Below are 14,393 nucleotides of genomic sequence, written 5' to 3'. Positions count from 1 at the left end.
TGTACATATCTCAAAATATTACTTTATCTTTTATTCGGATACTCCATAATCCAGTTTGCAGAGTGCAGAGCGCCATTATTTGCTTCAAAACATTGGAAAGTACAATCACCTGTATAAAATCACTAAAATTCGCTAACTTGTGTGAGGCACTTTCTTGATAAACACTTTTAAGAACTGCAAAAAACTAAAAAAGTTTTACAACAACAATAGTAAATGTTTATAATTCTGGGAAGCAAGTGTTAACTTTGTACAGTATATATGTATATAGATATAAATATAAATAAATACAGCGCGAGGTAATAACCGCAAAACTCGCAGCCAAGGTCAAGATAAACGAGCAACTATTGTTTCTTAGGTCAACCGCGTTTGTGGAATCAATATAGTACAAAAAAAAGCACAGCGATCAAAAGCCTCAGGTAGATGATCGGCGCTATGACAGTTTATTTGGTATACTAAAATATGTGATGGACGATAGATTAACCTTTATTAAGTGATATTAGAAAACGTTTCTGGAATTTTGTACTTAAATAAATATATCCCAAAACGGCTATTAATGTTCTTGACATCAGCTTTTCAAGTACATTTAAGCTATGTTCTTTTCCTAATGAACTAATACTAATGAATTGCTGCAAATGACATTATTTCTTAATTATCTGGCTAATGTATTTGCACACATACACACAGCCGAACATACATACCCAAAAGCACTCGTATTCCAACTGTTATTTACATAGCTGTTTTTTAAGTACATATGTACGTACTATACGTACCTATGTATACGATATGTACACTCAATACACTATTTTTCGTGCCCGTTTGCGTTTTTAAATGAAGTACCAAAATATTATAAATTATAATAACGGAAAGAGTAGACCACCAAAACTAAAAAATATTATATAATATTTTTATACCCTCAACAGGGTATATTAAATTTGCCAGGAAATTTATAACACCTAGAAACAATATTATACATAAATGGAAAGCATAATGAGCTGAGTCGATTTAGCGTCCGTCTGTCTGTTTGTATGTTGTACACCCAAACTAGTCTCTCAGTTGTTGAGATACGATCTGAAATTTAGCACACGTCATTTTCTCCCCAAAAATCTGCTCATTTGTCGAAACCGCCGATATCGGATATCGGAAAACTATAGCATATAGCTGCAATACAAACTGAACGAACAAATAGCGAGATATTTTCACGAAATTCGGAACGAATTATTGTCTAAATCAGCGGTACAATCTCTGGAGAAATTGTTTAGATCAGACTATTTTGGCATGTAGTTGCCATACAAACACACCGATAAAAATCACGACAAAAATATTTTTATACCATTTTGTGTTACAAAAACTGCACATGTGAAGTGTTAACGTTTTTTCTTGTCTCATAGTGACAATACCCCAATCAATGACCGAGCGAACTTCCGCCTTGAAAAAGATTCTCTGAAAAGCCATTATGCGGAGTCGAATTACCCAACAATAGTAGGGTTATACATTTGCTATATATATTAAGGTGTATGTCTATATATCTGATATAGGTAGAAATACACGTTACGAATATAAATCCCTATATAGACGCTCCAAACTGTATAGAGAAATGATCATGTGGTATATTTCCACAAATAACCTGCACAACTGAATAAGCTTTAGATCGAAAACATATGGGTTGTCATTAGTTTCAGTATATACCTTGAAATTCTCGTTCGAATCGAAGCCTCGAATCACCGCATCAGCTTCTAATATACTATATATTCCAACAGTACTATATATAACAGGAAACTCTGTCAAGAAGTATTGTTAGTTTCGCAAAGTATTGTCAAACCGCAGAGTTGTTAAAACATTCGTTCCAAAAATGAAATTTATCGCGCTATTATTCCTATTGTTTTGTGTCTTCTGGACAGCTACAAGTAATGATGTACAAAAAACTGAACAGAAAAATCGCTTTGGTCTTGTAAACCAACGAATTAGATCCTTGCGCGACAGTCTTGGTGGTATGTGGGCTACAGATACAACGACACCGAAACCCGTTGCAGCGGTAGGCAATGAAGATGATGAAGATCAATGGGATATCGGCACATTCTTGGGGCAGTTAGGCACAAAAGTGGGTTTGGTCGTTAAAAACGCAGTGAAAGATCTATTAGAAGTAGGTACTGGCATAAAGTGTCAATTTTAGTCTGTAACATTTTTTATTTGCACTGCAGTGTGTTGATAATGTATTCAACTTAAGCCCTGGTGAAAAGAAAAAAGAAACGAATAATAATAAGGATAATAAAGGCGGTGCTGGCGCAGCAAGTGCAAATTCGACTTTGAAACCAACCGAATCCACGACTGTTGGTAGTACCACAGTAAACCCAACCGAATCCACGACTGCTGGTGGCACGGGTAACGCTACAACTTCGAATGTTGCCTAGGTTAGCTACCGTTTGCGTCACTGTAACTAGTTGATCCGGTACTTGTGATTGGCGAGCAAGTAGATATTCCAAAATTAACAGTGGTCTAACCTCGAAATCATAAACTAGTAAATATGTTTGAAAATTGCATATAAACTATTCCTGTACTATATTGAATATATATTTTTTAGTTTCAAAATTGAAATTTGATTTGGTTTTGTTTTTCGTTAGCCTCACAGTTAACCTTGATTTGGTTTATTCGACAGCATTTGGTGTCGCAAGTGTTAAGAGACGCACCAAAATTAACGGTAAATACTACTATTTTGGAATGCATATTTATGTGGACACAGTTGGTTCTACATATATACATATTCTATAATTATAAACCAACATTTGTACTACTAAAGATTGTGTGTTCGATATATAATATTTATTTTGTAACGTTTGTGGATGTTTTGAGTTTTCGAGCTTTCAAGCATTCTTGGTTTGCGCTAGTTCTCTAGTAGTTTATGGTACGCTGTGTGGTTGCGATTGGAAGTCAAGGTGAATAACTCGTTTGGTTTTATAGGGTGATATTGTGCAGTGCGTTGTTTATAAGATTTAATAATATAATGTATAAGCTTCGTCTCAAAACATGTTAAGGATACATTTTTTGCAGTGGTCGGAAACATGTTTTTAAGCTAGAAAAAAGCCTATTGTATTAAAAAATACAGTGTATAAATTTCAATAGTACAGAAAAAAAGTAAATAAGTTTCCGCTAACTGTGTAATGCCTTTTGCTTTTAAGGTGAATCTTATCAGCGATTTTTCTTTTATGATCTCAATCGATTAATGGTGCATTGCTTTCAGTTTTTGGCATTTTTGGTATATATATATACAAAGTTCTCGGAGCGTAAAATATTATTCTTTGTTCTATCCCATTTTTAGACCCAAGGTCCAATTGTTCAAAGTAAGTTTGATAATTCTATACATTACCATTCACCGGTAAAATAATGGGTTGTCTATCATCAGGAATCACTGCAGGCTTAAGAAGCACCTCTTCAACATGGGCATAGCTTCTTCTCCAAACTGCCGGTTCTGCGACATAGAGCCGGAAACCCCTGAACATCTGCTGATGAGCTGCACAGCAGTCTGCAGATGCAGAATCAAGGCCCTGGGATCCATGTTTCCACATAGGGATTGTATCACCTCACTTACACCCAGCAGAATTTTGGAATTTATCAACATGCTGGGCCTAGATGATACGATATGACTTAGGGGAGGGCACAATAGACCATAGGTCGCGGTGCATACCTCGAAATTAATCTATCTATCTATCATCAGGAAGAATTTTAATCAGTACTATGTTGTCGTGCAAATGGAGAAGTAGTACTCTGATATACTCATACCAAACTGATTAACGAATCTGTATCACTTGATATTTCCTACACTACAAGTATATCTTAGAGTTTTGAAGGAAAGGCCAAACTCGATTTAATTATAGGTCTTAAAGTTTCTACTAAAATGGAAAACTTTTAAGTTATACTATATGTGTCAAATCAAGGGTTGGAGGGCTGAGCCTGATACTACGTCGCTATTTTGTTAAACATTAAACCTTTTCAAGTTATTTATATATTAAAAACATATTTAAAAACAAATTTTGACACTAACTGACAAAAAAGAAAAAAGCAAACTAAAATTTGTTTCAATTTATTAATAAATATACCAGTACAAGCAACCCAACACATAAGACTTTTGGTACGATACTAGCATTGAGACGCTTCATACTCAAAACCTTAACCAAAATGTGTTGAGTTGATCTATGAGAGATGTTGGGATTATCTGCTAACTCTGTGATGCCTGCACGATGATTTTCATCCTAAACATATTTTCAATGTTATCCTCATAAACAGAGGTGGATGGACCACTCGCATTCCAAGTTATCGCTAGCATCATTGAATGCTTCAAGTCATTCGAATACATGTGTTCGTGATAAAACAGTTTTCTTAATTTTGTTATCTTCTCAATGATTTTGTAGTCCTGATTCTGTTGGAAACACAAAACTTCAAGCGAACTCGTTGTTCAATTTTTCTTTTCATGGTGAAAATCGCCAAATAAACTGTTTGCATCGTGACTAAACAGCTGCCATTTATCTACTAATTGACCTAAGACGATAAAACTTCACGTGAACAAAAAAAAAAGATTGTACTAATTTAGGAAAAATTAGTTTTTTGATTCGGTTTGGGCACAGATTATAGGTTACTCGTGGTAAAATTTTATCAGATGGTATGTTTAAAAAAACAAAACTTGGTATGTACTTATTTGTGAAAAATTAAACCGAGTTTTAAGTTGACTCCGACACTGCCTGTTACCCTTTGAGTATCATATAACAGTATCCATTAATTTGGAATTTTCCGAGGTAATGACATCTGAAAAAGTGTCTAGTATGTTTTAGTTGTGTTATTTTTTTCGGTGTAGGGCAAAGATTATGCTGGCAAGAAAATTTTGCAAAGAGCAATGCGATTAGTGTATCGCTTAAACGGTAAAGTGAACTTTAGCAAAGTTCGACCGTTGACCGATAGACTGTTTAACTAGCTTCGTTGTGTTTTGCATTTATCCGACATAGAAAACAAAATGTTTCACCCACTAAGCAATAAAGAATGCTTCATAAAAGTTTTCCTTGTCATATCCACAGTGACGGTTGTGTTGGCGGAGCCAATGGAGGTAAGTACAAGAGCAGCTCAGTCGCTAAAATATTACATAAGATCGTTTGTTAAATTATATATGTATATCATACTACATTAATTTATATATACCACAAAATACAGATCGTCTCGCAGAATGAACAATCACAACCGTTTATATTTATTGAGAGAATGAAAGCGGCGCAGGGCGGGCACTCGAAGCTCAAGTCAATCCTAATTTTTCGCGATTATATGTAATGTGGCCAAAACTTCTGATACGTGTAACGTCCGAGTGGCAACAGTCTGTATTGGCGAAGAGTTTTGGCATAGCGAAGGTGCCAAACGAGCACGAAATGGCGCATTACAATTATGAACGCCACAATTTAAGAAATATGGCTGCAGAAGGTGAGGGTGAGCTAAGTAAAATAATCAAATTGCTAGTTAAAATAATGCTTATGTCTATTCACTAATGACAGTTGCAATGGAGAATCGCATCATTAACGTCGTTGTCACACTGATGCAAATACTATTGGCCTTGGATATTGCCATACTGGTGGTCTTCTTCATAATGTTGCTCAGCTACTTTTGCAAAACTAAGAAACCCAAGCAAGAGGTGGATGTGGTGAAGGCGTAGGCGAATTCTTTGTAAAATTAATAAAATATTTTCTTTCTGAAAATTAATAATATTTCTTAAAATATAAAAAACAAACAAAAAATAATAATAAATGCTATGCTTAATAAGAACAAATATATCTACTATAAAGAGTCCTACCTCTATGTAGAGGCTTTGTATGGCGGCTATAAGCTATAGTGTATAATTTGTTCGAAGCTTGTAGCTTTGCCTTGGGTGAATTTCGTGAAGATAGCTTGTCAAATAAATAAATTTTTCATTCACGAACTTAATTTTGTGCAATCAGTTTGTATGGCATCTATATACTATAGTGATCCGATATCGGCAATGCCGACTAATAAGCAGCTTCTTGAAGTGGAAAAGACGCGTGCAAAATTTCAAATCAATATCTCAAAAACTGAGTGCTTAGTTCTCGTATATACAGATAGAAATATGGACCAACAGAAGGACATGGTTAAATCGACTCACGGTGGTCACGCTTAATATAACCTATACATTGTGTATATATATATATTTGTTACTTTTAAAATATATACAATTTATTCTCTCATATTTTCGATATTGGAACTCGTAATCTGTATAATTTATGCATTTGATTTTCGAAGTGGTTACATTCACTAGTTTAATTAACATTTTTGCACACGAATTTAATTCCAATCGTCGTTCTGTGTGTGAATGCAAAACAACAAACTAATCATATCAATATGACTTCACCAACTTTTCCAACTAAATCAACGATGATACGAAAAAAGGGATAAAAAATAAAAACTTAAATCAATTTACATATTCAACGTTTTGTCGATAATTAACTCGGCGCGTGTTTATAAATGTACCGTCGACTGTGTTCGAAAATGTGCAGTTAACTTTCGATGTCGGTGCATTTTCATTAAAGTGTCAACACTCGTGTGTCGTTGTTTATCGCAAACCTAAAATTGTCATTTTCATTATATCTATGAAGCACACATTCCTCATCCTCATCCTCACACACACACACAAACACCAGACCACGAACTAGTGGTTCAGACTCAGGTTTGAGCAAATATAGACGTCAAAATAAATATCATACATACATACACACATGGTTCATGCAACTAGTTGTTGGTGTTGGTAGGAATATGTGCACGTAAATGGTGCTCTATGCACCAACTTCAATTGGTAAAGTGCAGCTTTTGAATTTGTGACATTAATGCAGCAATTTCGATGGCTAACCGATGTGACAGGTGGGATAACTAGTCGGTTGGCTGGGTTGTTGGGTGGTTGGAATGAAAATGGCGCGTGAATGTCAGATATTTAATAGACATATATATATATGGAGTATAATATTAATTTGTGAATATATTTGAATTAAAACTTATTAAATAGTGCTGAGGGGTGAGATTCGCAGAGCTAACTTGCAGTTTTATTTTTTTTGCTTGGCTTAGTAATTGATTGGAATCGCTGTCAGCACTGGTTAGTCAAAATATTAATATCCATCATTTTTTTATAAAAAACGAGAGAAGAAGTGTTTTATGTCCAAAGCGGTGATTTACAGTTATCACCCAGACGAAACATCATGGATTTACTATGTGAACTCCGCCGAAATTGCTAACGGAGGGATTCTACTAATACCAGAAACTTTTTTGTCATTACATTACATTACAAAGTCATATCTTTTATCATGGATTCAAGTTTAATTTTTTCTTATTTGTACACAAGTCTGATATAAACTAATTCTAGCTTACAAAAGGTAATTCTAGCGGCGTCTTACAAAAGGTTGCCTAAAGCTAAGTATTGTAAGCAAAAATTCTGAATATCGCCAGTGGAACTTCATTTATATGACAAATCTAAAATATTTTTTTAAAAAACAATAAATACAGCAATATTAAGATTAAAAAGTGATTCCGGCCGTTTTTGTGGATGAAACCTAATGAAAAAAAATTATCTCCTCAAAGATATTTTTCATACTGTGACCTACGGTCGAAAATTTATCATATGACGGCGTTTTCTTTAGTTTAAATTTAGAAAGTTATGGTCGTTTTTGTTCAGACCAAAAAACTGGTAAGTTGTATGAACTATATAAATAACATGCAAAAATTGGATAGTCATCGGGTCATTTGTCTTAAGCCAATTTGAAAAATTTTATTTTGGGTTTATTAAATTTCAGTATGTTTAAAAAATGTTGTATGAAAAAAAGCCAAACTAGGTGAGCCTCTAAAATACAGTTTCAATGTTGGTTGAAATCGCTAATATCAAATCTCCAAGTGGTCATCGATTGGATGATGTGGTCAATATTAAGTCTCCAGAAAATTTCAGTGACAGCAAATTTTATTTCAAAATGAACCGAAGAAAAATGTAAAATAATTGGTGGTACTCGTGCGATTAAGTACAGGTCATCACATAAAACGTCTCTCTGTCAGGAAAAATTATTGTCATACCGAATATTAGATTCGTTCCGATTTCCTATCCTTTACATTTGTGTAACTAAGGCTAATTTGGCTAACAAAACACTGAAATAAAAAACGATTCTTTCTGAATTTTTAAAGGTAAAAATTGCTATCGTTTTCGTCGATCTCGACCATTAGAATTAGACAAGGTTAGAGAGAGTAATTATGAAAAATCCGGCTATTGAGTTGTCTAGCTCGAAAGCGAGTCGATATTGCAGGACCTGAATGGCGCGTATTCGATCAAAAGCTGTCTTCTGTTAATATCCTTTCTTTAGCGTCCCTTTACGATTTGGACTGTTTGTCTATTGTATATTCTTTCGAGAAGCAGTATTCGTGTTTAAGGGGTTTTATCTACCTGCGCTTTTCTGGTGATTTTTTCTTTGATGAGTAAGTAAAAAATATGCATTTGCAGAATTTCATCTACTTTAATAGATAGGCTGTAGATCCAATTTTTGATTTTTACAAACTAGCAACTAGCTTTTCAAAAAAAAAATGTTTCTTTGTGAAAAAATGTACTTTTCGGAGTTGCTTAGAATTGAAATTATTGTCAAAAATCTTATTCATGCCATCATTTCAGAAAAATATATTATATCTAAGAAGCCCGTGTAAAAATTGCAAGTCGATCGATCTAGCTGTTTCAGTGAAATTTCAATCACCGACTCTGAAAACAGTGCTTTGATCAAAGAACGTTTAAAATTTTTCGGAGCTGATTACATTAAGTTAAAAAATTCTTACAAATACCCCATATCATCGAATCTATTTGCTGGTCAACTTCAATTATATATGTATGTAAAAAATTGGTTTATATTAACATCACACAAATTTTCATTCATAGCGGTCGCTCATTGGCAGGCAACAAAATTGCAAGAGAGTATGAAAATTCAAGCTTCTTCTCTTATAGTGGATGCATCTACAATATCTATCTCGGAAAAAAGAACTTAAGTGGGAAGAGAGGCTAAGTTAGAAGGCTTAACTAATGAAATAGCTCATTTGCCATCACTGTTCCTCTATAAATTGCCTAAAGAGATAATTATTATTATTCATTAAAGATTTCTCATTTTCGATATGACCCCAAGTAATATTATAAGAATTAATTGACAAATATTAAAGGCAAATCCAATGCCGATAAACACGTTATATGCGCTGTTATTTGGCAGTTTATTAGCTTCACAAATATTTGAATACACACAGACATTTATAAATATATATACACACAAACATATTCATACAAGTGTAATCCCTTCAAGCTTGACGCAAATCAAACATATAATTTTCCAACCTTCGGCACCTGATAACATTTGACACTAATTGACCACACACGCTCGTGGTAACCGTAAAATATCCACCAACACACAAGCAAATATTTACATATACACACACAATTAAGTGGATTAAAGCATAACTCAATAAATCAAAAGACACAAGTTAAAATACTACCGAAATCTACTACACTTTACATACTTGTATTAAATGCGCACACATACATATGTTTATATAAATATATCACTTCAACCACATGAGTGTAAATATATGTACGAAAGAGCACACAAATTTACCCGTCCGGGTGACACCAAATATTATAAATGTGTGTTATTGTTGTTGCAGTTGGTAGCAAACCCGTCAAACTTCGTTCGATGTGACGCACGATTGAATTAATGTTTAGCTAAAGGCTCAGACGGAAGTGTGGACAGACAGCTAGCAAATACTGTTGACACGATGACACGATATGGTGTGCCGACAACAGTACATATTAAATCAAGTCATCAAAATAAATACGCTGGCATAGCTTAAAGCACGCGACTGTAACAGCAACACCAACCAAGAATAAAAATCATTATAATAACAATAGGCTCTGCCACACGAACTACACAGGCTGCCACAAATATAAACATGAATTAGGTGAATACGAGTAGACTGGCGCAAACGCTTTGAATTACAAACTTAGCTGTTGGCTGTTGGTATAAGTATGCCTAGAACTAAATTGCGTTTAGCACATTTATGGTATAAAGAACCCCGTTGGGAAATTCTTCGACAGCATTTTGGAACTTAGTGTGGCATTTTAATTGAAAAAGTCTAGATTTCAAGGTAACTCCACACTTACCAAATCATGCTGAGAAAATAACTTAGCTTGATTAAATTTCAAAAACCCCTTTTTCTCAAAAAATTTCGAGTTAGAAACGATGTCCTCGAAAAATTTCGGAGCATGTACCGAAGCTTTTTTTCTGTACTTCAGTGAGAGTACGGTAAAACTTTTATCTAACAGCGATCAGCTCTTGGTAAGAATTTCCGGAAAAACTCCATTTAACACAAAATCATTATAAAAATGAATATAGTTCACTAAAAACAAAAAAAAAAACACGCTTTTAAACCACAAATGAACAGATAGAAATGTTGACCGAAAAATTTTTGTATTATTGTGAGAAAAGCGTGGGATGGTTTGTGCCAAATTTTTCGTATATCGAGCACATCACACTTTGATGTGATTACACTTCTCCGGACCTACTCAACCACCAATTTCTACCAAACTTATCCTATGTTAAATTGTGAAAATATATGTTATTGAAAATAGGGGAAATTGTGTCAAAATGGGTTAAATGGGGTCAAAAAAGGTTAAATGGGGTCAATACCCCCATTTACCTAATATAAAGATTTTCGACCTTCCAGTTGTCTTTATACACATATATCGGCCTATGTGGGAGTTATTTTAATGAAATTGAGAAAGCGCATTTTTCTAATAACAACGTATCTTTGTACCTAAAATGGATAGAAACAGGCGGAAACTAGCATTAGCCCCCTATAAGCTGCACCCTTTCCAAACCTTTTTGTAATATAAAGTTTTGCCAACACCTGAAGGTATTAAGCCGGCTTTGAACATTGCAAGTTGAAAGAGCATAAAACGTTCGGTTAACATACATAAGTATATCCGAACTCACCCCCTTGATTGATTGATTTTTTCTTGGTTTTTTTTTTTATAGAAAATGCGGAAATGCGTTATTATTAAAATCTGTAAAAATATACAAAATGGTTTTATTGTACCCGTAGCATTTTTATATATTTCGATGCGATAGCCTTTAAAAATAAAATACTAAAATTTTAAATTAAAAACTCTAATAGTTTTTGAGTTACAGCCCTCTAAAGTCTAACCACTCAGTTCAATCAGCTCCGCAAGTTTATCCTTAAACGCGTTTTTCTCAAAACTAAATTTTGTTTGAGTGAACAATTTGCTTGTGTGATAGTTCTTTGTACAATTTGTTCATTCGTTTTTCAAAAACGAGCAAAATATTGATCAAAATAGTATTTTTTTTTTATTCCGCAATTTTGTCAATATTTGATTTTTTTCGACTGTAGGTTATTGTAAAAGCCATATTTCCTAGTCGCGACATTTTTTTTACTTTTCAACAATGGAGAATAGCGGGCCCTGCAGCAGTGTATGGCATTTCTTTAGCGCCGTCGAGACTCGTTATGTAACTTGAAAAAAAAAAATTCAAATTCAATTAATTTTTTCTTCAAAAACTTTACACTTTATTCTCAAAATATGTGCATATATACCCTTAAAGTTTATAACAATTGATAAGTATTTTTATTTTCTTTGCAATTTTCAAAAATCGCTTCTTTTGGGCTGTGACATTTGGTGTGCCCTTAGCTCAGCAGTTGGTTTTTAAGTTTAGAAATAAAATGTTTTCTCTATGCTTATATGTACATATTTAAGCATTATTGAAAAAGGAAACTACTACGAAGGCTACTAGGAAGCTGTCATAACATGTTTACAAGCTTATGAGCGTCTGAGTAAATGCTTATTTACTTCTGTTGTGCCTTCATATATTTAGTAGACTTAAATAACCTACCAATAAATATTTTATGTATTAATTTACTCAATTTCATAAATCTTAAAAAATGAATAAATATATAAAAATGTTCCATATAGTTGCAAACCATTTGAAAAAAAGCTAAAATAATTTCTACTAAATACCACTGAAATTTCAAGCTGCAACGCATTGATTCTTCAGAACCACACGGAATGTATCAACAAAATGTATAAAACTCGAGTAATCCTTGCGTTGGTCACAATCAGTACACTAAAAACACACACAAAAGATACATATACATACAAACATGCATAACCTATACATGAATGCATGTATTCAAAAGCCACCACAAACACAGAGTTAAATATAAATACAAACAACAAACCACTAAGTCAGCCAAACACAGATCTCAACCAACCACCCAAACCCACCAACACAGCCGCAACCCGTTAACCTTTGCCGACATCTTTTCCTCCGCCACTTTGTGTTTATTCAACTGGCTGCTTTTAGCAAATCCTTAGCCTTTAGTTTGCTTTGCAAATACTATTCTATTTCATTTTATTTGATTTTATTTTATTCAAACATTTTTCGGTCGGTGAGCAGAGCACAACGCAATTCCAGCGATGCTGAAAAGAGCAGTCGAAATGGCGCAGCAGAAGATTTTCAAATATTGAAAATCCGCAAATAATCCGCAAACATATGATATATGTGCATATATATATATATATATATATATTTCATTTGTATATATGTATGTACTACGTGCCTGGCAGTTAGCACTCGCATACATACATAAGCAACGAACTTTTCATGACCGCATGTGTGTGTAGTGCCAAAAAACGGTTAGTACGTAACTGTTATTTCAGTTGGAAAAATATTAAATTGTAACAAAAAGGTTTTGAAACTGACAAAGTAGTGAAACTCCTCTATAAATCCGCATATAGCTATGTGCATATGCGTGTGTGCTTGTGTGACTACTTGCATATGTGTAGCGTCACCTGATCTTCAATAGTATTTGGCATGCAGAACGTGTTTTGTGGCTGGCACCTTTCGGGATACACAGACACGCATGCACGTTTTCATCTAGAAAACTAAACTGTTTGCTTGCGGTTCGGAGAAGGAAGCAAAGTATGTATTAACACTGTGAAAAATATTGGTTTATTTAGTGGTCAGATTAAAGGCAAGTTATAATGTTTGCCGGGTGCAATCTGCCAACTACGTGTCATAGGGCGCATAAGTGCGGTAATTTAGTTTTAATCGGAAAACTTAATTGTGAATGATGGATCTGCTCGAAAGAGATTGCTAGTAAAATTATTATTTCAAACTGCTGTTCATATTCTTAAGTGGGAAGAAAGAGTTGTTAGGGATGAGAAGATATTTTTTTTAAATAATTAATAAAATGTTTGTAAAAATTTCTAATAATTAGCTAATTAGACCTATTATATTACCGCTAACATCTTGGCAAATCTTTCGAACAGCTATTCTCGAACATTTATATCCAGAACTTCTTTCTTTTCCGGTACATTAGCGATGTTACCATATACTAAATTAATATGCAATAGCCAGTATCGCCTTATTTTTTGATAAACTTGTAAATGTCAGTTGCATGAAGGGATACATGTATAAACTTCGAGCTACAACTGAGTACTAATACCCTCAACGGGGTATATTAAGTTTGCCAAGATGTTTGAAACACTTCGCACGTCGCAGACTTTATAAAGTATATATAAATAATCCATCTGTATATACGCGAACTAGTCCATATAACATATTGCTGCCATACAAATTGACCGATCCAACTCAAGTCCTTCTAAGGAAAGCTTTTTGATCTGAAAAGTTATGTTTTGCGAAATCGGGCACAAATTATTTGCGAAAGCATCGCCACAATCTCTGAACGTATTATTCAGATTAGACTACTATATCATATAGCTGTCATACAAAGCTCTTGTATGGACACTTTTTTAATTGTGAAGAATGCCGAACCAAACATAACTTTGTTTTTTTGTTAATAAATCCAAGCTACATTAAGGGATATATTTTTATTTTTGATATATATCTGGTGTACTGTGAGTCAACCCGAGAGTGTTGTACATGCTTGTAATTTCGATATTCTGCTAATTCTCAAATCCAACATGAAATTAGATGTTTCCGCCGAATTTGTAAATGACACCGTGAAGATCTCACTACTTAGTCGAAATTCATTTGACTTCCAAGTTTGAAGACTAAAATTTTTAATTTTGGTGGTAGATAACATATATACGAAATTCTAACGTCGACTTTTTCATAAGTGTTTTCGACTTTTACGAAATCGGTGACTTGAGATAGCGAGAGAATGAGTCACTAACTTTCAAATTTATTTTGAAGAACGAAATCTTGAAATCTTTATCTTGGTTTAATAGAAAAATATGCAGCGTATCCGTTTGCTAGGTATCAACACTTTTTGACAGCAGGGAGGTCTATTAATTTATAGAGAGGCCAATATAT

General features: G+C 33.9%; 1 protein-coding gene and 1 pseudogene across 1 annotated transcript; both read left to right on the top strand.

The window, feature by feature from the left end:
- The first annotated feature begins 1,783 nt into the window (after window positions 1-1,783).
- Window positions 1,784-2,592, top strand: LOC106624262 (uncharacterized). The gene is made up of 2 exons (XM_014243957.3): window positions 1,784-2,140; window positions 2,199-2,592. The coding sequence occupies exons 1-2, from the start codon at window positions 1,850-1,852 to the stop codon at window positions 2,406-2,408; spliced, it is 501 nt and encodes a 166-aa protein (XP_014099432.3). The 5' UTR covers window positions 1,784-1,849; the 3' UTR covers window positions 2,409-2,592.
- A 135-nt stretch (window positions 2,593-2,727) lies between these two features.
- LOC106624261 (uncharacterized) lies at window positions 2,728-5,853 on the top strand (annotated as a pseudogene).
- The last annotated feature ends 8,540 nt before the right edge of the window (window positions 5,854-14,393 follow it).

This window comes from Bactrocera oleae, chromosome 6 (genome assembly GCF_042242935.1).
Source record: "Bactrocera oleae isolate idBacOlea1 chromosome 6, idBacOlea1, whole genome shotgun sequence".
In the NCBI taxonomy this organism is placed as follows: Eukaryota; Metazoa; Arthropoda; class Insecta; order Diptera; family Tephritidae; genus Bactrocera; species Bactrocera oleae.
This window is presented reverse-complemented; position numbering and strand designations above follow the sequence as displayed.